Source organism: Apodemus sylvaticus, chromosome 23 (assembly GCF_947179515.1).
Source record: "Apodemus sylvaticus chromosome 23, mApoSyl1.1, whole genome shotgun sequence".
Classification (NCBI taxonomy): Eukaryota; Metazoa; Chordata; class Mammalia; order Rodentia; family Muridae; genus Apodemus; species Apodemus sylvaticus.
In genome coordinates, this window is record NC_067494.1 from 40222128 (window position 1) to 40245920 (window position 23793).

At 47.5% G+C, this 23793-nt stretch overlaps 2 protein-coding genes across 3 annotated transcripts in view; one reads left to right on the plus strand and one right to left on the minus strand.

The window, feature by feature from the left end:
* Serac1 (serine active site containing 1) overlaps nucleotides 1–16357 on the minus strand; it is a 35851-nt gene extending 19494 nt beyond the window's left edge. The window contains exons 1-8 of one of the 2 annotated variants that reach the window (XM_052169225.1): nucleotides 16240–16357; nucleotides 10977–11068; nucleotides 8301–8337; nucleotides 7255–7391; nucleotides 5821–5910; nucleotides 4199–4330; nucleotides 3787–3908; nucleotides 458–583 (exon numbers count right to left, since the gene is read on the minus strand). In XM_052169225.1, coding sequence (XP_052025185.1) covers nucleotides 458–583; nucleotides 3787–3908; nucleotides 4199–4330; nucleotides 5821–5910; nucleotides 7255–7391; nucleotides 8301–8337; nucleotides 10977–11067 — 735 coding nt within the window. In that variant the 5' untranslated portion in view covers nucleotide 11068; nucleotides 16240–16357. The remainder of the gene's footprint in view (nucleotides 1–457; nucleotides 584–3786; nucleotides 3909–4198; nucleotides 4331–5820; nucleotides 5911–7254; nucleotides 7392–8300; nucleotides 8338–10976; nucleotides 11069–16239) is intronic. The other variant, XM_052169226.1, reaches the window with a different exon arrangement.
* An 81-nt stretch (nucleotides 16358–16438) lies between these two features.
* Nucleotides 16439–21532, plus strand: Gtf2h5 (general transcription factor IIH subunit 5). Its single transcript, XM_052169842.1, has 3 exons — nucleotides 16439–16535; nucleotides 17394–17466; nucleotides 20937–21532. Exons 2-3 carry the CDS (start codon nucleotides 17432–17434, stop codon nucleotides 21115–21117), a joined length of 216 nt encoding a protein of 71 aa, XP_052025802.1. The 5' UTR covers nucleotides 16439–16535; nucleotides 17394–17431; the 3' UTR covers nucleotides 21118–21532.
* Nucleotides 21533–23793: the final 2261 nt, after the last annotated feature.

Here is a 23793-nt window from a genome sequence, read left to right on the forward strand (position 1 = left end):
TTAGGGCTGGGCCAAGGGAAGGCAGGTTTGACCCAATAAATCCAAGATTCTTGCTATAGTCCAAGGAGAGCAGGTTGGTTAATCAAATCTAGGGGTCAGGCTAGAACGCAGGCCTAGCCGCATCAGCTAACATGCTAAGGATCACACCCATGCCTAGAGCACGGTAGGCAAGCACTCTGTCACTCAGCCTTACCCCAGTCCTAAGTAGTATTCCCAAGGTGTAATACCAGAGCCCGCTCCTGCATCGCTGGAAATAGCTCATAAGCTGAGCTAACTTCTGTAGCCGGAATCTTTCTTATACACATCTATGTTTACCCTTCTCTGTGACTTCCCGACACTATGCAGCCCAGTGCAGAGTATTCCTGGGCAAATGACTGAGCCCAGCTGCTGGTCCCAGCCTCGTGCCTTGGAAAAGTGTGAGCATGCAAGTCAGTTGCTGACTAAGATCCAAACAGACCTTCTGTGCGGCCAGGCTCTGGCTGCTCTCGCTGAGAGCCAAGGATGTGAAATACTGGAGACACTCATCAAGCTCCGTCTGCGGTAAAGAGGCCAGCAAATGCCGGAGCTCCTCTTCGGTGGAGTCCTGGAGTAAGACACAGAGGCAGTCTTTAGACTCAAACTCCACAAGTGAGTAAAAGATCAGCCAAAGAGGCGGGGCCAGGATACACACAGGTAAGGAGAGGGGACAGCCAGCGGCTGTGCTCTGGAATGTACCCACCCACCAAAGTGAAGCTACAGGACCACTAACTTTCAGTTCTACACCGCAACCCCTGCTACCACATGTAAGGACATATTACAGGGGCTGGAGGGAGGGATGGGTCAGCAGCTAAGAGCACGGACTGCTTCTGCAAAGGATGTGGGTTTGGTTCCCAGCACCCACGTGATGGCTCCCAAGCACCTACAGCTCTAGTTCCAGGAGACCAGATGCCCTCTGCTGGCCTCTCCAGGCACGCAGCACACATGTGGTTTATGTATACGCATGCAGGCCCCATGCTTGCACAGCACACATGTGGTGTATGTATACGCATGCAGGCCCCATACGTACTCACAAAATAAAGTCTTAAAAATACACGGAAAAAAGGACTGTTACAAATCGTAACTCAATGTTTACCTTAGGACTTCTTGATATCTTGACTCAAAATGAGCTGTACCCTTATTAAGGATTTGATTAAGTCTGGAGTGTGTTAGTGTTTCATTTTTCTTGATAATTGATACCTGCTATAGTCAATTTCTATTTTTCTAATGATTGCTTAACTCAAATTTCAGTTTTGTTTTCTCCTCTAAAGAAGGTGCTCGCCGGCGGTGGTGGCGCATGCCTGTAATCCCAGCACTCTGGGAGGCAGAGACAGGCGGATTTCTGAGTTCGAGGCCAACCTGGTCTACAGAGTGAGTTCCAGGACAGCCAGAGCTATACAGAGAAACCTTGTCTCAAACAAACCGAATCCAAAAAACCCAAAATAAATAAATGAATAAATAAATAAATAAATAAATAAATAAAAGAAAAAAAGAAAAGAAAAAAAAACAAAAGAAGGTGCTCAAGAAACATGCTTCTGGGCTGAAGAGATGGCTCAGCGGTTAAGAGCACTGGCTGCTCTTCCAGAGGTCCTGAGTTCAAGTCCCAGCAACCACATGGTGGCTCACTACCATCAGTAATGAGATCCGATGACTTCTTCTGACATGCAGACATACATACAGGTAGAATACTGTATACATAAATGTTTTTACAAAAGCATGCTTCTGGCCATGGTTCTCATCAAGGGTACTTCTAATCCCCACAACATATTTAGCAATGTCTGGAGACAGTTCTCTTTGTTACAGCCTGGGGGACACCTGTCACCCTAGGAACAGAGTTCAGGAATGCTGCTAAATGTCCTAGAATATGTACAACAGCCTCTCTCAGTAAAAAGTTAGTGAGCTAAGATGTCAGGAGAGCTCAGGGTGAAAAAGCCTGTTCTATAACACAGCCTGGCAGGCTGCAGGGTGAGCCATCTGTTAGGAGCATGCAGGGTGACCCAGCTGTTAGGAGCATGCAGGGGTGACCCAGCTGTTAGGAGCATGCAGGGGTGAGCCATCTGTTAGGAGCATGCAGGGTGACCCAGCTGTTAGGAGCATGCAGGGGTGAGCCAGCTGTTAGGAGCATGCAGGGGTGAGCCAGCTGTTAGGAGCATGCAGGGGTGAGCCATCTGTTAGGAGCATGCAGGGTGACCCAGCTGTTAGGAGCATGCAGGGGTGACCCAGCTGTTAGGAGCATGCAGGGGTGAGCCAGCTGTTAGGAGCATGCAGGGGTGAGCCAGCTGTTAGGAGCATGCAGGGGTGAGCCAGCTGTTAGGAGCATGCAGGGGTGAGCCATCTGTTAGGAGCATGCAGGGTGACCCAGCTGTTAGGAGCATGCAGGGGTGACCCAGCTGTTAGGAGCATGCAGGGGTGAGCCAGCTGTTAGGAGCATGCAGGGGTGAGCCAGCTGTTAGGAGCATGCAGGGGTGAGCCAGCTGTTAGGAGCATGCAGGGGTGAGCCAGCTGTTAGGAGCATGCAGGGGTGAGCCAGCTGTTAGGAGCATGCAGGGGTGAGCCAGCTGTTAGGAGCATGCAGGGGTGAGCCAGCTGTTAGGAGCATGCAGGGGTGAGCCAGCTGTTAGGAGCATGCAGGGGTGAGCCAGCTGTTAGGAGCATGCAGGGGTGAGCCAGCTGTTAGGAGCATGCAGGGGTGAGCCATCTGTTAGGAGCATGCAGGGGTGAGCCAGCTGTTAGGAGCATGCAGGGGTGAGCCAGCTGTTAGGAGCATGCAGGGGTGAGCCATCTGTTAGGAGCATGCAGGGGTGAGCCAGCTGTTAGGAGCATGCAGGGGTGAGCCAGCTGTTAGGAGCATGCAGGGGTGAGCCATCTGTTAGGAGCATGCAGGGGTGAGCCAGCTGTTAGGAGCATGCAGGGGTGAGCCATCTGTTAGGAGCATGCAGGGTGACCCAGCTGTTAGGAGCATGCAGGGGTGACCCAGCTGTTAGGAGCATGCAGAGGTGAGCCATCTGTTAGGAGCATGCAGGGGTGAGCCAGCTGTTAGGAGCATGCAGGGGTGAGCCATCTGTTAGGAGCATGCAGGGTGAGCCATCTGTTAGGAGCATGCAGGGGTGACCCAGCTGTTAGGAGCATGCAGGGGTGAGCCAGCTGTTAGGAGCATGCAGGGGTGAGCCAGCTGTTAGGAGCATGCAGGGGTGACCCAGCTGTTAGGAGCATGCAGGGGTGAGCCATCTGTTAGGAGCATGCAGGGTGACCCAGCTGTTAGGAGCATGCAGGGGTGAGCCAGCAGTTAGGAGCATGCAGGGGTGACCCAGCTGTTAGGAGCAAGCACTGCTTCTGCAGTTCGGCTCCCAGCACTGACATCTGGTGGCTTACAACCACCTGTAACTCCAGCTCCGGGATCTGCTGCCCTCTTCTGACCTCCCTAGACACTAACACTCACATGCACACAACCACATCTACATCCAGATACACAAACATAATTAAAAAGAAAATCTTAAAGCAGTAACAAAAAAAGTTTAGTACAAGGCCCCCTCTTTTGGATGCTGGCATGCGGGGGAGTTGCCTAGAACAGACTCTCTTCACCCACAAAGGCAGTAAACATCAGGGAAATGGCCCTCATGAGGACCACAGCGCTGTGGAACTGAGACTTCTGCTTTGTGTCCAGTTCGCCTGCTCCTCTGACCCAGGCAGCAGCTTGCTGCGAGTGTATCGGAACCCACAGTAGGACCGTGTGTTAGCATTTCCATTCCCTTAGCAACAATGCTTGCTTACCTCTTTCAAAGCTGGCAAAGGAGGGGGCGGGAGAAAAAAGCGAAGATCACTTTCTTTGCTTCGGGCCAAACCAATAAGGGTCCTCGGGTCGCAGGCTTGAGCAATGATCCTGTACTGGTAGTCTGTTGTGGAAATACAGCTTTCGTTAACACCAAGATTAAAGTTATCACAGGACTAAGTAAACCACTTGAATGCACCCCAATCCTTAACTATTCTACAACTTTGTAACTCCAAAAGTCCCAAGTATTGTTCACTACTCAGTAGGTTTTCCAGTTGATCGTAAGAGCTTTTTCTCAGATGTTTGAGTGTGCGTATGTTTTCACATTTAGAAGCCGGAATCTCCTTCTCTCCCTATAGCCTATCTTCTCACATACAGCAGAGAACACAGGGTGTTAAGCACAGTCCTCATTACCGTGCCAGTGGCGAGCCCCCGACATTTCCCGCACAGCCTCCAGCCGCACAGCTAGATCGTCCGCCCGGCTCTTCTTCAGGAGTAACCACACTGCACAATCATGATCTTCGATGTCAACTGTGCTGAAGGAGTCTGCAAAAGGAAGACGGCAGACATGGACAACAGCAGCATAAACAGTTAAGACAGCACTGTGTGAATGTGTGGTATACGCACGTGTGCACATCTGTGTGTGTACACCATATGCATGAATATCTCTGAGTCAGAGTCTCTCATTGAAGCAGCTCACCAATCCTGCTGGGCGGGCTGGCCAGTAAGCCCCACAGCCCCTTCTATCCCTGTTTCCCAAGTGCTGAGATTACAGGCTCCTACTGTAATCATGTACTGGCTTTTAATGTAGGTTCTAGGTTATCTAAATTCAGACCCTCACACACGAAGGGAAAGCACTTTACTGACTGAGCCATCTTCCTAGCTCCAAAATATTTTACTATTCACTGTTATATCGGACAGTAACCTGTAAATAGCTGGAAATTGTAATAGGAACATTAAAAGCAGATACAGATGATGACCTAGCATTTACTCTTAGCTTTATCATATTATTTTTCTATATTTACAACATGTATTACATGTGTACTTTTATTTTATAGTCTATTACAACTTTTATTATGTGGTAATTCTCTTTTCCACTAAAGTTTTGAAGTAGAGTCAATATAAAACCCACATGCCTGTCACATCTCGCAGTAGCAACTGTCACCCTGCCACACTGAACCACCTGCATGTGTGCAAGCCACCTGTGCAGACAGGACAACTTTTTACCCTTTCAGGTTCAATTTGCATCTCCTAAGAAGAAATGTATTGCTGGGTACACAGGAGGCAGAGGCAGGCAGATCTCAGCGAGTTCTAGGACAGCCACGGCTATGTAGAGAATTCCTGTTTCAAAAAAAAAAAAGCAAACATCTCTCGTATAGTCCTGGTGTTATTATCATATCCAAGAGTACTCACAAAAATCAAAAATCCAGGCAAGCTCCACATTCAAATAGTCACCATCAAATGTCTTTAAAGATGTTTTAAAGCAGGATTGGGTACACTCTCTGTAGTCTCCCTTGATTCTAGAAAGTTGTCCTGTGTATTCCCCATGATGTCTCTGTGAGGAGACTAGGCCAGCTTTTCACTGTTGTCTGAGACAGGTTCCTCTGTGTAGGTAGCCCTGGCTGTCCAGGAACTCACGCTGGAGACCAGGCCGGCCTCAAACTCAGAGACTTGCCTGCCTCTTCCTCTTGAGCACCAGGATTAACAGCTATGCCTGGCCAGGACAGCACCTTAGAGCTCACTCCAAATTAGAGATTTGATAACACGACAAAACACGGGAGTGGTTTTCTTACAAATTTTAAGTTCTAACCATTTTATAAAAGAAATACTCACTCTCAGCAGTTACCTAATTATCTTAACATTATAGACACAAAAACTGTCCAAAGCTCTTAAGCTGTAAAATTAAGCACATCCAAGAGGAAGTTCTTCAGCCAGCTCCTCATAGTTAATAAAATGTAAGAATATGTTTCCGCCTCAGTTGGTTAGTTGTCCACACGACTTTCAGACCACTGACGAGGACCCGTGGCTACACGTACCAGCAAATGGGCTCCGCAGTACCTTGGCTGCTGCCGCCAACACTTTTCTTACTGCTCTGTGAAGTTCTTTTCTTGCCTGCCAAACAATCCCTAAAATGATGGCAGCAATTAAGACCAAATGTGCACTTTTGATATCATGCTCCAACCCTTCAAAAAGAAATACATAGACCAGGCTCCACAGTTTGTTACAAAGAACATAAAAATAACCCCACCCCTGACCTCATTGCTGCTGTAAGTGGCGACACATTCCCACTGTGTCGCCGGAACACAGAATGCTTCAGACTCAGACAAGGTCAGGGAGAAAGAGAACGAGGTGGCACAGTATCTCATGAAGACCACACCTGACCGGTATTCAGCATGGTCCCTGTAAATAGCTGGCCTACAACAGAACTCAGAGAACACTTTAGAGTGAGCTCGCGCCTCCCTGACAGGTAAATTATAAGACGTGGGAAGAGTCTCCATAACTAAGACTGTCAGTCGCCTGGACGAGTGCTGAAGCCCAAGGAGGTCGCACAGTAAAGACCGTGTGGTGATGATACACAGCTCACAAGGAGCCAGCCCACACAGGGCCTGCTCACAGGTACATGAGGGCCGGCGTTCTAGGACAGCTCCAAGGCAGAGTAGATTGAGGGCTCACCAAGATGCCCAGAGCAGAAGAGACCTCCTCTGAGCCAAACCCTCACCTCTACCAAGTAGCCAAGAGGCCAGCATACAGCCTTGGCACGGAGGAGGGGATGTCCTACCCCGCAGGGACAGACCGCTCAGCATTCGTGACAGATGGATTCACATTTCTCAATCTGTTTGGTGAGCTCGGCTGCATGAGTCACCCCACAGGATGACAGATGGTCTCTGAGCTGAATGGCAAAAGCTAGCATGTGAGAGCCTGAGCCGATGGCTTCCAGGGAACAGGGGACCCAGAGTCGGACACAAGGGCAGAAGCCGATCCAGACGCCCCGAATCTGGTCATCAGTTAATGGCTGGTGTGGGGATAGAATTGAAAAGAATAGGAAGTGTGGCCTTGTGGGGTGGGTGTGGCCCTGTTGGAGTGGGCGTGGCCTTGCTAGAGGAAGTATGCCACTGGGGTGGGCTTTGACTTTTCAAAGAGCCCGTGCTTGGCTCAGTCTCTGCCTGGCCACAGATCAGGATACAGCTCTCAGCTACTGCTCCAGCACCTGCCTGGACGCTGCCATGCTCCCAGCCATGATGCCAAGGGCCTAAGCCCCTGAAGCTGGAAGGAAGGCCCCAGTTCAGTGCCTCCTTTTGCAAGTGCTGTCTTGGTCATAGTCCTTCACTGCAACAGAGCCATATCTAAGACAGGCACTTGGCAGCCTGGCTCCCACAGGCTCTACTGATCCTTCCAGAACGCTGAGTCTACTTGTCGAAACTGTACTCAGAACAGACCCACTTCTCCATTTTATATAGCATGAAACTTACCACGGTGGTCTAAGCTGTCTGCAGGGGCTTTGTGCACATAGATGTAAGACTTCATTTTTTCTCTTTCCACCACCTGAGTGTCCAACGTTAACGACTTTTTCAGGGCCAGCACTTCGTAAGTAATAAATAGAGAACCCCTGACAAGAGAAACACAAAGTCCCTCACAAAGGAGCATCTAAATACGACCCAGTAGCTTTTCACAGTGAGCTGCTTTCTGCTTTACTAGGAAACTAGCATACAGTTATGCCAAGTGCCACTTTATATGTGTGGATATGTGTGGATATGTGTATACATTCACCTCAGTTTAAAATAGTAAGTGAGCCAGGCCGTGGCTTTAATCCCAGACTCACGAGGTAGAGGCAGGAGGATCTCTGAGTTGGAGCCCAGCCTGGTCTACAAAGCAAGTTCCGGGGCAGCCAGGGCTACACAGAGAAACCCTGTCTTGAAAAACCAACCAACCAACCAACTAACCAACCAACACACACACACACACACACACATACAACTCAGCAAGTGGCCACATGATTATATCCAAGCAAGCAGCCCAAGATGAGAAACCCCAAACGTCCCAGTGCCTGCCCCTGTCCCCCCCTCTCCCTCCCTCTCCCTCTCTTTCCCTCTCCCCCTCTCTCCTTCTGTAGCAAGACTCATAATGTCACCGTTTCGCATCGTGGGTCTGTTGCCTGAGGACCCACACACTTAAACACAACTTTAAGCTTCGTGTGCACAGACTCAGGCTACATATGTTCGCTCCTTTATTCAGCCTTCCGCTCGTGTGACTCACTCACACTACTGTCTGCATGTACAGCGCCCTCACAAGAAATCTACCTCCCACTTACTTATCCACTGTCCTGCAAATGAACACTCATGGCATCTAGCACATACAACGCCATGACTCCTATTTATGCTCGCGGAGGCATGATCAGCCTCTGACACTCCACATCCCATGCATACGCCTCGCTCGCTCGCTCCAGGTCTCTTCTGTTAAAGTTTCCAACAACAGTCTCATGAAACATTCCTACTGGAGGGCGACCAGCAGTACTTACCCTACAATGAGCGATCCAGTAAATCTTATTATATTTCCTTCAAAGAGAAAGAAATACATTACATATTATATTTACTATCTGACTCTCAGTCCCGGCAGCCCTGAGTAAAACATGACTTAGACTCTTGGCTTCCAGACTCGCCCTTCAAGCTCCTGTTCTGCTACCCCAAACCAAATCAAAAGAAATCAGGTCCCAGCTGCTGTTAGAGCCAGGGTCACAGGTTCACCGAATGTAACCAGTAGGAGCTTCTGAAGCCAGAGGCAAGGTGGGGTCCGGTGGGGTCACCGAGCTTCCCAGCACCCTCACTGAGGGACTCTCAAGTGGGAACACGAAAAAGACTTTTCCCCCAAATAATCCTACCATCCTTGGTGGTTTAAGTGAGGGAGATTTCATAGCCCCATCTAAAATATTGGCAATAAGAGTATAAGTTTTTGATGGACCTTGGAAACACTTTAAATATGTACTAGCTGGATTTGTGTGTCAACTTGACACAGGCTGGAGTTATTACAGAGAAAGGAGCTTCAGCTGGGAAAGAGATCCAGCTGTGGGGCATTTTCTCAATTAGTGATCAAGGGGGAGGGCCCCTTGTGGGTGGTACCACCTCTGGGCTGGTGGTAGTCTTGGGTTCTATAAGAGAGCAGGCTGAGCAAGCCAGGGGAAGCAAGCCAGTAAGGAACATCCCTCCATGGCCTCTGCATCAGCTCCTGCTTCCTGACCTGCTTGAGTTCCAGTCCTGACTTCCTTTTGTGATGAACAGCAATGAAGTGTAAGCTGAATAAACCCTTTCCTCCCCAACTTGCTTCTTGGTCATGATGTTTGTGCAGGAATAGAAACCCTGACTAAGACAAAATATATGCCTATTTTTAAATCTTACTGGCAGACATGTGCCTATCCAGTCCTGGACTGCTGAGCAGAAAGGCTGGCCATGTCCTAAAGTCAGACACATGTGGAAATCTAGAGACGGGGACACTTCCCCAGGCACCTCCGGGCCTCCACAGGAGCTGGCCCACAGGGATGAGGAAGCCTGCAGAGGCGATGCCCAGATAGCCTGACTGGGACTCTCGGCACTGTCTGACCCCATGATGGCTCTCTGGTGTTCTCTGGCCCTCGACAGGGAGCAGCCAGTGCTTCCTTCCCTACAGGCCGCTACCGCCTGTGCCTCCAACAAGACTCGCCGTGTGTCTCTCAACGAGGGACCTCACACATGTGCTTTAGACACAAGGTCTTCCCCTGAGCTCTATCCCTGCCTCCCAGACATCTCCACCTTCATTCATGGCCTTTCTTCTCCATCTCCTCCACTAAAAGTAGATGCAACACTCTGCAGTTCACTGTACTGGAAATACTGAGAGAAGGAAAGAGAAAAGCCTTCTCTACTCTCTACTGCTCCTGGTTCTCTTATATTTACAATTCAGAATCAGAATTCCCTGGATAAAATATAGGTACATGTATGAATGAGTGTGTGTGCGTGTGTGCGTGTGTGTGTGTGTGTGTGTGTGTGTGTTAGCGTGTGCATGTGTGTGCGTGTGTGAGCACCTGTGTGCATGCTCTCTCGTCCACGGAGCCTGCTCTGTCACCCTGTGCTTTGTTCTGTAGATAAGGGTCTCTCACAGGGCCCGGAGCTGTTCCACACTTCTCAGTGCTGGAGTTACAGGTGCATGTACTGCACCAGCTTTTTACTTATGTGGGTGCTGGGAATTTGAACTCAGGTCCTCGTGCTTGCACAGTCAACATTCTTACACACTAAGCCTCTATGCCGGCCCAACAGACATTTTTGTTTTGCATTGTTGGGGAGACAGGGTCTGACTGTGTAATCCTGGCCAGCCTGCTGTCCATGCTTAAGGCAGCCCCAAACTCGGGACGTCCACCCGCTCCTCCCTCTTGAGCGCTAGCATTAAGGCACGCTCCACCCACCCAATTCCAACACGTCTATCTTAAAGCTTCAAAGGAAGCAACGTAGGGACAGGGACTTCATCTTACTCAAAGACTTAATCTCAGGGCTGAAAACAGCCCCTGGTGCACGGGAGACAGTCAGTAAATGCTTATTGTCAGATAAATGAAGGGTACACAGGACAGCCCTGTCCTACACACAAAAGAATCAGTGCCGGGGGAAGTATGTTATTTCATCCTTCTGTCAGCAAGCACGGCCAGACCTTCTCCTGAGTGCCACAGATGGCAATACGCAATGGGACAGAGTAATTGCAGGACACTGCCCCCTGAACTTAATCTCTGGGAGGAGCCAGATAACGAACCAGGCTCTACAGGGCCGCGACTGCATGGCTCCTGGTGGCTTTGCATGGCCTAGCCGGTCAGGGAAGGTTCTGAGTGGCATTAATTAGGGCAGATCCCACACCTCCCCAGGGCAGGGAGGACAGTCTCCCCACTCAGCACTGTTCGGAGGAGGAGGTACCTGACTCTGCAAGAGCTAAGTATATGTGTGAATGAAAACACAGTGATAACTAAGAATGGAAAGATGGGCGTGAGCAACTGATTGGCCAGGACAGGTTTTGGCTCGTGCACGGCTCTGGACTTACACACTTCATGTGAATCAGTAGCACAGAAAGATAAAGCGAATGGGAGTCTTGGTGCTGAATGCTGGCTTGGTAGTGCTTTTCAGGAAAGTGGTCACAATCCCGCCACTATTCCTATGAGAAACCGGAGGCCCGGAACTGTACTCACGGATATTTCTCCAGGGCGTGTGGCTTTTTGATCGGGGAACAAAGGTTCCTATCCTTCTGCAGCAGATGACACAGTAGGCAGCCAGGGACATCCTGTGTTGGAAAGTAATTGAAACAAGGTTAATCTAGTATTTATTTGAAACCTTTTCTTTTACCCTAAGGACACACCATCATCACAGTGGGCCACTCGCAGTCAGATTACTCAAAAAAACTGAGAAAATCACCTTAAGGGTTTCACCTCTGCAAACAAACCAGACTTTACTAGAATAAAGTTTGCTGGCACTTTCATTACTTGTATTGTGTTGTGTTCAATTGTGAGTGGTAATTAATAGAAAGCCAGGAAAATTCAAGTAAATATAATACACTGCATGTCCGCTCTTGATAAATGAAGGTCCAACAGCCTTGAAGAGATGCAGGAAATTCCCTTTAAGGCAGCTAATGAACGCTACCTGACAACCAGCACTAACTGCTGGGCAAGCACCCGCAGCTCTAGTCTAACCAGCCCCAGCTGACCCTGCAACTCCTCTCCCTGCTAAGTGATAAGTGGCAGTGTGGGCTGAGGCCTTGGGATGGTTCATACTGCTGCAATGAGCCAATGCATGCAGCGTCTAAAGATTCCTTCATATTTTATAAACTTTCTCTGTGACAGGGTCTCTTATACAACCCTGGATGTCCTAGAACTCACTGTGTAGACCAGACTGGCCATGAACTCACAGATATCCACTTGCCTCTGCCTCTTGAGCACTTTTTAGAAATAAAGTCTCTGTGTTGAAAACTCCATTTCTGTGCCTAGCCCTTGAGATAGTTTGTTTGACTAAGCTTTATAATCTTTGATCACGAGCTCATCTTGTGGGACTGTTTCCTGTGAAGAGTCCTGTGTGCTCTGATCCGCGGATGTGTCAAAGATCTGACTGGATTATCACACATACTTCAAATTGATGGGCGGGGAACATGGACTTCAGAGTTTCAATTTCAGCCGGTCGAATGTCTGCAAGAAAAGCCGAGGGCCCGAGCCACAGCTGGGGCAGCAGCTGTGCCTGTGAGCCCAGCGCTGTGGAAGGAAGCAGGAGCAGGAGGCTTCCTGGGGCCTGGAGGTGAGCAGCGAGCGAAATGATGAAACCCAGCTTTGGTGAGAGACCTTGTCTCAAAAAGTAAGACGGAGCGAAGGAGACCATTCAGTGATGGTAAGGGTACCTGGGCCACGGTAATCCCGGGTTCAATCCTGGAGAGCCACATAGTGGGAGGAGAGAATCGACTCCTGATGCTGTTCTCTGACCCTCAGCTGCTGTGGCGTATGTCCTCTCCCCCACCCCACAGAGAACTAAATAAAGCAGGGATATGGAGATTCTTATAAGAAGGCAGAGGGTGATTAAGGATGCTTGTCACGGACATCCACACCACTGTGCTCATGTGTGTGTATTATGAGCACACTCACAGGTCTAATGTCCATTTACTTGTACTGCTGGTAAAACCAAGCTTCACACTGTTTCCTTAGTCTCATAAGAAGACATCTTCCAGCCGGGCGGTGGTGGTGCACGTCTGTAATCCCAGCACTCTGGAAGGCAGAGGCAGGTGGATTTCTGAGTTTGAGGCCAGCTTGGTCTACAGAGTGAGTTCCAGGACAGCCAGGGCTACACAGAGAAACCCTGTCTGGGGAGGGGGGGGGGGGGAAGGAGACATCTTCCAGTCTGTCTCCTGGAACACAGTCCTTAAGACTATCCTATCAAAGCTCAGCTAACCCATTAAAAAGTGGGATTAATTCTCAAATATTTTGGATTTCTCCCCTATTTCTATATTATTCTTAGCTTAATTCCACAATGGTTAAAAGCAAACTTCAAGCTCAACTCCTGCAAATCACACTCAGGTCTGTCCTAGGGCACGGAATGGGCCCTGCTTTGATGGCTGCTCCAGATGTACTTGGAAAGAACAGGGAGTGTGTTCTACAAATGTCTACAAGGGCGAACTGCAGGCACTTCTCAGGTTTCCTCCTTTGGCTGGTTCTGTCAACTCACACAGTTGAGAGGATGGCAGTAGGGGCCCCAGCAGGATTCTGAACTTACTCTGTCACGTGACACTGTCGGTTATGCAACGTCAAAACAGATTTGTTTAAATAAGCTATGCCTTGGTCCCAGCACTCATGAGACAGGCAGGTGGAGCTCTGTGAGTGAAGGTTAGCCTGGCCTACATAGAGTTCCAGGCTAGCCAGGCAGGTCTTCTTTGTAAGATGGGCAGAGGGGAAACAGAGACAATTCACAGATTTTTAATAAAATGCAGATTCCTAGATACCTGGCTGTGTCTGCCCAGGATTACGAGAATAAAATCAGTGTTTTCCTTACTGAAAACTCTGAAGGAATCCATCTGCAGCCTCAAGTGGATTTTTAAAGATTTGTTTATATAATATGTTCATATTATATAATATATAATTAGCCATCATGTGGTTGCTGGGAATTGAACTCAGGTCCTCTGGAAGAGCAGCCAGTGCTCTTAACTGCTGAGCCATCTCTCCAGCCCATAATCTCACATCTTTAATGTGATGCATATCTAGACACCTTCAGTTTTGAATGCCATCATGAACAGTGTCTCTATTACTAAAATTCCTGGTCATTAGTGTTGCTATAAAGAGGTTCAATTTCGAAAATCTTCCTGACAGCCATCCATTGCTGATACTTCCTAATCAAAGGAACCCTCCAGGCCTATCACATCTCCATCTTGGCGGCTTTTGGTTCATCTGTTTATACAGAGAGTCTCTCTGTTCCCAGTAAAATTAATTCCACGTTCACCTTCGCTCCACAAACGTCAAGAAGAGTGTCTGGTACACATCAGGTGCTCAGAGATGTCTAGAGGGTTTCAGTCAGTAGAAAAACAAAAAGGGTTTGAGGTGAGCGTAAGAGATGAAACCGTTTGCGGTTGCGAGGTGGAGTTCAGGTTGCTCACAGGTCATTAACGTGCAGGCGTGAGTCCAGAACTCGCAGCTCGACAGCAGAATTCATGCACAAGTCGGCTGAGACTTGGAGGACTGATTGTTTTCTTTCTTGCTTTTACTTTTTGTTTTTCATGAGATAAGGTTTCTTTGTGTAACAGCCCTGGTAGTTACGAAACTCTTTTTGAGCTCAGAGAAGCCAAAGTGCTGAATTAAAGGCCTACCCTACCACTGCCCAGCCAGAGGACTGATTTTTCAAAGAGGAAAATATAGCCAAAAGAAAATAAGCAAAGCAAAAATGCTTGGTAAGATTAAACCTGGGGCCAGCTTTAAAAGAGGGGGAGGGGGGGTTCATGGTTCCTGAGGAAGTGGGAAGCTCTCCCCCTACCTCCAAGTGTGGCAGAGTTCACATGATAGACAGATGTCTTGTTTGGGGAGACAGGAGGGTGGAGTGGTTAAAGAACTGGAAGGAGACTCCTGTGCTCAGTTGGAAATGGGTTCTGAGTCAAAAGCCAGGCGGTGGTGGCACATGCCTTTAATCCCAGCACCTGGGAGGCAGAGGCAGGCAGATTTCTTGAGTTCAAGGCCAGCCTGGTTTACAGAGTGAGTAACAGTCAGGGCTACACAGAGAAACCCTGTCTCAATAAAACAAAACAAAATGATCCCACCATACCACTTCTGTATACATAACCAAGAGTCAAAGTTGGCTTGATCCAGAGATACCAGCCCATCAGCTGTGTTTTACTGATACACTGTGCCTGGTAGCCAACTGTGCAGTCAGACTAGGTGTCCGGTGGAGCGAACAGATAAAGAAAATGCTACAGAGTCTCATTCGGCCATAAAGGAGAATGCAAGGAACATGGCAGAAGCCGCAGTTATGAGGCTAAGTGAAATAAACTAGGTCCACAGTTACAGTTACTGCAGGTGCTCTTTCCTATTTGTAACATAGAGGGAGTGGGGGAGGGGCATGAGAGAGGAAGGTGGACCTCCCGGGTGATAGAAGGGAGGGGGCAGAAATGGCAATGGGGTTTGATATCTCTCTCAGGAATGCCCTAGTGGTTCATTTGAGTATAATTGTGCTCACTTAATGCAAAACTACTCCCTCCCCTTGTCTATCTATATCTTAATAACGACTAGTGCGGCCTACATTTCCAAATATTTCAATCTCGTGGGTAAAATGGTATTTAGACCTCACTTCTGTTTGTCTAATGCACTGTGAAATTTGCTATTGATGGTAAGGATGTCTGAAACATAAAATAAGAATGAAAAAAAAATCGGCATTTCTACAAAATAAATTAACAATGACAACAATAAAAAAGGAGTTGGGTACAGCAGATGTGGGACTAAAATAACAAGAGAACCCAGGGCACTGTTGTTTCCAAGTCTGATGAACAGAGTTCGAGCCCAGGGATTCACATTCTGGAAGAGAAGGACTCCTTCAAATTGTCCTCTGACCTCTTGTGCACTGGGGCACACACATGACACTCCCGGCTCACATACATACATACATGCACACGTACAGAAGTGCAATAAATACATTTTTTTTAAAAAAAAAATTTGTGGAGCTGTAAAGGGAAACAAGTGAAAGGGGGAAGACTGGTTAAAGGAAGAAGACACATGAGAAGACAAGATCAGCGTTTATATGTGGAAATATAATTAAACCTAAGGATCAAGAAGCTAAAACTACCTCCTGTCTCAACTGCTGAAAATTCAGCTCCATTAAGACTACAGTTCAAAAGCTGAGCAGTGGTGGCGCAAGTCTTTAATCCCAGTACCTGGGAGGCAGAGACAGAGGCAGGCGGATTTCTGAGTTCGAGGCCAGCCTGGTCTACACAGTGAGTTCCAGGATAGCCAAGGCTACACAGAGAAACCCTGTCTCGAGAAGCCCTCCCCCCCCCCAAAAAAAAAGACTACAGATGAGAATTTGGGAATAGGATTAACTGCAGAACCTGCCAGAGGCCTTCATCTTAAAATGACAGTTACTGGGATTAAAAACCTATCAGCATTCCAACTATTCAATCTCCCAGGTCAGAGACGAGCAAAGAGCAAGAAGCGTCCGACTCAGGTGTGGCTCACAGAGCACCAGGATGGTGCACCTTCCATGCAGGTGCTCCCCTTTAAGCCTCAGGGACAACCAGCGCGGCGCAGGGCGCAGGGAGCAATCAAGAAAAGGGCCAAAATCCGGCCCGAGGTGCCGCGGCAGGTCACCGGGTCCCTGCGAGGCCGCGACCTTAGTGTCTGTGCTGGGCTCCTCTCCCGGGGCTGAGGCGACGCCCTTGCCCTCCCTCCCTCCCTCCTCCCTCCCTCCCGTCAGTCCTTCTGTAAGTCCGCTCGCCCGCCCTACCTGCCGGCGGAAGGACTCTGGCAGTCCAGACCGCTCGCGGTGAATTCCGCCGGCTACAGAGCCCACCCGCCGCCGCCGCCACTTGTAACCTGCGCCCTAACCCGGCGGCAGTGGGCACGTGACCCCGCCTCTGAGAGCTTGGCCCCGCCCTTAGCCCCGCCCTCCATGTGTCGCCCCACCCACTAGAGAGGCGCTATCGCGATGACGTACGCCGCAGGCGCAGTGAGTCGGCGACGCCGGGACGGCTCTGGGTGTGCTGAGGGCCGAACGCTGCTGTTTCTGAGCGCCTTGAAAAAGTAGGTTGTGTGTGGCTCGGCGGCCTCGGAAATAAGGCGGGGAGGAGGAGGAGAGACACCGAGCCTTCTGTCCTGTGGGCGGGCTGGAGTCCCGCACCCTTTCTAAGGTGTTGCGGGTCCTTGCGGCCATCACGCATTGCATCACGGTCTTCCTGTGGGGAAGGTAGCGGTCCATGCCTGGGTGTAGACACTGGTAGCTGTCACGCAGGCGATTTCCATTGCAGATCCTTAGAGGATGTAGTTTACTAATCAAAAAAACACAAGATCTGGAGACCTAGATGTCTGTAAATTTAAATTACCTGCTTTGTCGGGTCACTCGGTCTCATCGGTAAAATCAGGTGGTGGGTCACTGTAATTTTGAGGCTCTTTCGGAACTACCATTTTGTAGTGTCTGCCTCCCAGAATCTTGCCTGTGTATCGTTCTCCTGGATATAAAAAGGAAGCATTTGAATAATGGATCTGTTTTACATTTGTGTTGGGCTCGTTGATTTTGAGTAATGGAGCCTTTTTTTTTTTTTAAGTTTGGGGCTCACTATATAGTCCAGGCTGGTCCAGAGAGATCTGCTAGCCCCTGCCTCCTGAGTGTTGGGATTAAAAGCGTTTAATCTGACGCGTTTGGAGCTTACTTTTTAAAAAGGATTAATTACAGTAGAATATGCAAGTACAATTTATGCTTTATTAATATTCCAAATAATCTGCTTTAGCGTTGGTAAGAATGGGAATATCTGGATGCTCTATGTTAGCTTTTTAATACTGACGTTTAGTTTTTTTGTTTCATCTCAGATGTAAATCTCCAAAATAGGTTTAAACATTTGGATTTTATGTCTCTTCATCCCTTTTAAATTTTATTAATTTTAGAATTCTTGAAGTCATCTACACTTTCTGCCTGGGAAAAGATGGTCAACGTCTTGAAAGGAGTGCTTATAGAATGGTTCGTAGCTTTAACAATTAATGATTTTAAATTTGCACATTGGATCTTATTATTTATATATTCAATATTTCTCAATATGCGTGTGTGTGTGTGTGTGTGTGTGTGTGTGTGTATGTGTGTATGTATGTATGTTTGTATATGCCTTTTCCAAAATTTTATTTGTTAATATAAATGAAATCCAGGCTTCAACTTTGAATTTCCATAAGCTTTCTTTATAAGGGGAACGGGATTGGCTGCTAAATTTCTTGCTGATATTACATTTCATTGTCTCAGTTAAGTGAATGTAATTAGCTTTATTTCCAGTGATTTTTTTTTTTAATTGGAAGTTTGTGAGCTAGATTAGCCTTGATTAAAGCAACAGAGTTTCTATTCTCAAACCATCAGCTCTTGTCTAGATTAAGGTTTGGAAGAATTCAGGAACTACCCTCTTGGGGTAGGCCCTTAGTCCCAGCAGGTGGGAAAGACCTTAGACATTCAAGGTTATTATCCTGGTCTATGGAGATTCAGATCCTGCCTCACATCACCACCACCCCCACACCCCACTCCACACCCACCACCCCACCCCACCCCAACCAAGGCGGTATAATGAAATCTTGTCTCAAAAAATTAAAAGAATAAAGTAACACAGGAACTTGGTTAAATCTTTGCCACTACAGCATGTGTTTGAAATGAGAAGGAAGTCAGAGCCAAAGGGAGCAGGCTTCACCGAGGAGTTTCTACAAAGGGGAAACCAGTTTTAGAGTTGAGTTCTTCAAAGTAAACTAGAACTCAGGTCTCTGCTGTTTCTGACTTTTAAAACTCCGGAACGCTTTGTTAGGCTGTGGCTTTGTCGGTGGGAAGCCCTGTCCTCTGGGCGCTCCCCTTTCTGTTTGCCTGTTAGAAGTCCTAGTATAGGCAGCGGTGCTTTACTGTGAAGGCAAGGCTGAGGGGGAGCAGCGTCAAACCCTGGGACACCTGGAGCAACACTGTCCAATGGAAATACACGCTAAGCCACATAGGTAGTGTTCAGTTTTCTGGTAACTGCATTTTAAGGAGTAAAATGAAACAGGTAGGCTGTGAATAATTTTATTTTCTGTGCATGAGTATTTGCCTGAAGATATCAGAAGAAGGCATTGGATTACCAGGACCTTGAGTTAGGAACAAGTTGTGAGCCACCGTGTGAGTGCTGGGAACTGAACCTGGGTCCTCTGCCAAAGCAACAAGTGCCCTTAACCTCCGAACCATCTCTCTTTTCCCATTTATTAAGTCTTAAAAAATATCTTTAAAATCTAGCATCTGTTTTACTTTTACAGCATATCAAATGCTCAGTGTGACTAGTGAGCTACCTTAGAATCATGCAGATTTAGACTTCTGGAAGATAAAGATTCCAACAAACTCCGTTTAAAAAAACAACATCAAAAAACAAACAAACCAAAAACCTTAGGTGGGGGGAGTGGGGGGACTCTAAATCCGGAAGTAGTTCAAGAATGTGGAAGGGCTGATTGTAGAGATGCTTTTTAATCCAGCTGCTCTGGCTGGGATAGGCAGGCCCTTAGCACACACCTTTAATCCCCTACAGTGAAGGTCAAGTTGGTTTGTAGAAGAAAGTGTCTACTTTTGAAAGTGATATCTAATTGAGTGGCAGACAAAGTGATGACTCAGAGAAAGATTTACCCTTAACCGGTTAGGATGTGCCCAGCTCTCAATGAGAATGGAGAGGAGAGAGAGACCACCTAAGGGGACAGAGGGGAGGAAGCAGTTTTATGGGGACAGTTACAGGAAAAACAGGTTGCAGAGAGAACAAGCTAGAAACAGTGAAGACAAAGAGCCAGAGAAGGAGGAGACCAAAGATGAGAGCGTATTGCCAGGGGTATTATGAGGCCAAGCAGAGCAATTCAGTCAGAGGCAGAAAGAGAAACTAGATTGTATCAGTTGGCTTGAGAGGAGTTTGAGCCAGAATCGCTGAGTTAAACTAGCTATCCAGAGTTCAGAAAGAACTAGAACTTAGTTCACTAAGTCTGAAAGGCTGAACATTGTAGGCCTGGATAAGACTGTACAGAGAGGCTAGAAGCTTCCAGGCCTAGGCTAGAGGACTGAGGCAATAAGCCGCCGGGGCAACGTTACATCAGGCAAATAAAAGTTGCTTTAACAGGCTGAATCTAGAATGGGGGATGGGATGAACACTGAGTGGCAGACAGTGGTGGATTCCATGCCAAGTTAAAGTACAACAGCCCCGAGTTATCAAGGATAGGCCTCCCAGTGTCCCCATCTCATCGCTGAGGCTGCAGATACGGCCTGTCACAGTTATGTTCTCCTAGCTAAGGGTCAGTCAGACACTGGAACGTTCACAGTTTGACATGTGACAAAACAGTGACATTTTTTTCCTTCATGATTTGAAGGATTCTTGACCGTAGACTATAGCAATTACAGAACATAAGGCTTCACACATATTTCACCAGTGCTGCAAAGAGCTGCACCCAGTCCAAGAGCCCTCATCTGAAAATAAATAAGCAGAGAGAACCATAGGAAAGTGATTGGCTTATGCCCTGAGTGGGGGGAGGGGCTGAGGTGGGGGAAGCTATTTTTGCGTAAATTAAACCAGGCAGCTTCATTTAAACCAGGCAGCTTCATTATCGAGCCTGTTGAGAAATCTGTTAGGATTTTATCACTAATCTCTTCTCTCTGCAAATCAGATAAAGTGTTGTTCTAGTTTAGGGACTTGGAAATTAACCTGATCTGTACCGGAGCCTAATCCAGAACCATACCATCTTAATTCTTACCCACCCCACATAAAGCACTGGATCCCAAGGCCTGTGCCACCGCTGCCCCATCCCCTTTTTTTAGCCCTTCCAAGGTTTATCTTAGGCTAAGGACTAAGGCTAAGGAGTGCAGTGAGCCAGCTTGTGCTAAATGAAATTCAGTCCTCAGCTCCTTTTCCCCTACTCCTGCCCCCCAAAACCTCCAAGACTGAATTTTTACAACACTTGAAAGATTGTATTTTTATGGCAAGAATCAATTAGTAAATGTGAGTCTGAGAAGCAGGCGCTTGGACTTCCTGTCTTGTGGCCTCTTCCGCAAACCATCTGGAAGAAGCCTGTTACCCTGGCTTTGTCCACTCTGGGATGCTGACTTCCTCCGAAGCCCTCTTGTTTCTCCCCAGGCTCTGTCCGTGAGAGTCTGTGCATGCCTTTTTAAATCAATTAAGGAAGCTCTGGTGAGGCAGTTATCTGCAGGGCTTCAGACGGCCTTACTCTCTCCTCTGTGAGTGATGTTCTTTACAAGCCTTTCTTTCGAAGTTCATCCAACTCAGCTTCTAATGTGAAGTCTTAGCTCCAAATGATGAATACTTTAGGCTGAGAGAAGACAAGACACTGACTAATGGTTCTGAACTTTAAGTCATCCTAAAAAGCCATCACTCTCAGACGTAATTGTTAAGGCCTTGCAGCCTGGTTGACCACAGGATGTTCCATGATCTGTGTTTGTTTCTACAGCGATCCTGCCATGAAGCAGTTCTTGCTGTACTTGGATGAGTCCAATGCCTTGGGGAAGAAGTTCATCATTCAAGACATTGATGACACACATGTCTTTGTCATCGCGGAACTGGTTAATGTCCTCCAGGAGCGAGTCGGGGAACTGATGGACCAGAATGCCTTTTCTCTTACCCAGAAGTGAGGGCGCTAGTGTTGAGCACTTGGGAATCCCAACCACAGATAGAGAGGCCCGCTCAGTGGCTCATGGGGTTTAGACTTGTTTCGAGCATTTGGTGGGAAGGGCTGCGGGGTCATTCATTCAGATGAACGCCCCCAACTGATTTGGTTGGACCATTTGAAAAAAAATGTGTTTATAAAGAGCTTTAACAACGGGCTGCAATTTGGCTTTTACTATTTATTATTAAAATGTAATCATAGTTGTGCTGGTGAGATGGCTCAGTTGGTAAAGGCCCTTGCCACTAAGCCTGACAGCCTGACTAACCCCGGGGGCCCACAAACTGGCAGGGGGGATCTCCGCAGGCTGTCGTCCGACCTCCGGGCATGTAGCTCCCTCCCACGCAAATAAGGAAATATAATAAAATGAAATCATAAATGTTTTTCCTGCCTTTTTAAAACACCAATTAAATACACCAGAAAAATAATGGAGTTTGGTTAAATTATCATTTTAACCTGGGTATTATTAATTTTGCTTCTTCCTGTTAACAAGTGTGCATTTTTTGTACTGCAGAGTTAGAAACCAATGAGAAAGAAGTACTGCTTTGCATCTTTAGTTTTCTCTTTTTCGCACTATATTGGTGACAGTTTCCATCAAGACAGCTGTTCCTTGGTAATGCAACGTGCAGCAGAAGTATGTGTGTGTGCACATGTGTGCGTTCATGTGTGTGCACGCATGTGTGTGTGCACGCATGTGTGTGTGCACGCATGTGTGGGTGCATGCATGTGTGTGTGTGCACGCACGTGTATAACTAACAGATGGGAAGCTACCTACAATTATGCTTACTATTTGGAGAGTAGGGTTGGAAGACTTGCATGTGTGTGAACTCTCACATTGTCTGAAACTATTACTGTATACAAAAAAATAAATAATATAAAGGTTCAAACAAAAATGCAGCAGGGTCAGCCTCCGTGGCTGTTATGTTTTTATCCATATGCTCTGAATACAGTTAAACCAAGTATTACTCTTTTTTTTTTTTTTTTTTTTTTTTGAGACAGGGTTTCTCTCTATAGTCCTGGCTGCCCTGGAACTCACTCTGTAGACCAGGCTGGCCTCGAACTCAGAAATCTGCCTCCCTCTGCCTCCCAAGTGCTGGGATTACAGGCGTGCGCCACTACCACCCAGCCTTAGTATTACTCTCTTTATGCTGTTTTGCCTAAACACACTTTTCAGAATAATGGAATTAAAACAAAATACAGGGGTGAGCCTGGTAGCACATACCCATTAATCCTAGCATTCAGGAGGCAGAGGCAGGCAACTTTTGAGGCCAGCCTGGTCTCTATAGCAAGTTCCAGGCTCGTGAGACCCTGTCTCAAAAAAACAAAAACAATCCACATGATTTCATAGGATTAAAAATTCATGTCTTTAATCCCAGAACTAGAGAAGCAGAGACAGACAGGTCTACAGAGTGAGTTCCAGGACAGCCAGGGCCAAGAGAAATGCTGAAAGGGCCTTTGCATCCCTTACTGAGGACAGTGCCTCTTGGCCCCTGGTGGGATCTTCCAATAGAAAAGAGAACCTAGGTGATGCTACCTACAGTCATATCAAACCAAGTCTCCGTGTTGGAGGAAGGCAGCTGGTCCTTTTCAGTTAACTCCACTGTTACAGGATCTGCAGGTTGCCGCACTTTGGTGTGTGTCATAGTTCTTGCCCATGGACTTTTTTATCATCCAGTGGATTATTACTAATATACCTGCTACTAAGAATTGCTAAGTAGAAGATAAATTTTTGTAGACACTCCAGCTGTACTGGAGCAGTACTGGATTTTATATTTCAGTCATCCCTAAGTCAGTTCAGTTTTTGATAACGCCTCAGGCATTCTTCACTGTCTTAGTCAGGGTTTCTATTTCTGCACAAACATCACGACCTAGAAGCAAGTTAGGGAGGAAAGGGTTTATTCAGCTTACAGTTCTACATTGCTGTTCATCACTAAGGGAAGTCAGGACTGGAACTCAAGCAAGTCAGGAAGCAGGAGCTGATGCAGAGGCCATGGAGGGATGTTTCTTACTGGCTTGCTTCCCCTGGCTTGCTCAGCCTGCTCTCTTATAGAACCCAAGACTACCAGCCTAGGGATGGCGCCACCTACAAGGGGCCCTCCCTGCCTTGATCACTAATTGAGAAAATGCCCCACAGCTGGATCTCATGGAGGCACTTCCCCAACTGAAGCTCCTCTCTCTGTGATAACTCCAGCCTGTGTCAAGTGGACACACACAACCAACCAGTACAATCACCAATACAATTTATATTAAAACAGGAAACTTAGGATCTTAGAAGTGGTTGGAGAAAGCAGATGAACACGGAAGGCCAAGAGCATTCTTGAAGGAAGAGTCTGTTGTTAAGTATGCAGTCCATGCAGAAGCTCTCTCTGGACACTTGGGAAGATGGGCTCCACTGACAGCAGTGGGAGCCTCGTAGCTGTTTAGCTGACTGGGCCGACTACAAGGAAAGCGGAAGTTGTCTAGTGGCCTCTGTCTGGGCTCTGATTCTTGGAATCTGACTGACATTTGACTTGATATATTTTGGACATCCGTGATGGGAAATGCCGGCTGCTTGTTACGGAAATAGAATGCTATCTTTACTTTCAACAAAATCCCAAATGTGAGGAGACAGTAGTAATATAAAGGGGTCCTTCCTTCCTTCCTC

Excerpts from the sequence above, each read along its gene's own strand:
- Gtf2h5 (XM_052169842.1), top strand. The coding sequence starts at position 17,432 with ATGGTCAACGTCTTGAAAGGAGTGCTTATAGAATG. Across the intron at positions 17,467-20,936 it reads AAAGGAGTGCTTATAGAATG|CGATCCTGCCATGAAGCAGT; the intron begins GTTCGTAGCTTT and ends TTGTTTCTACAG.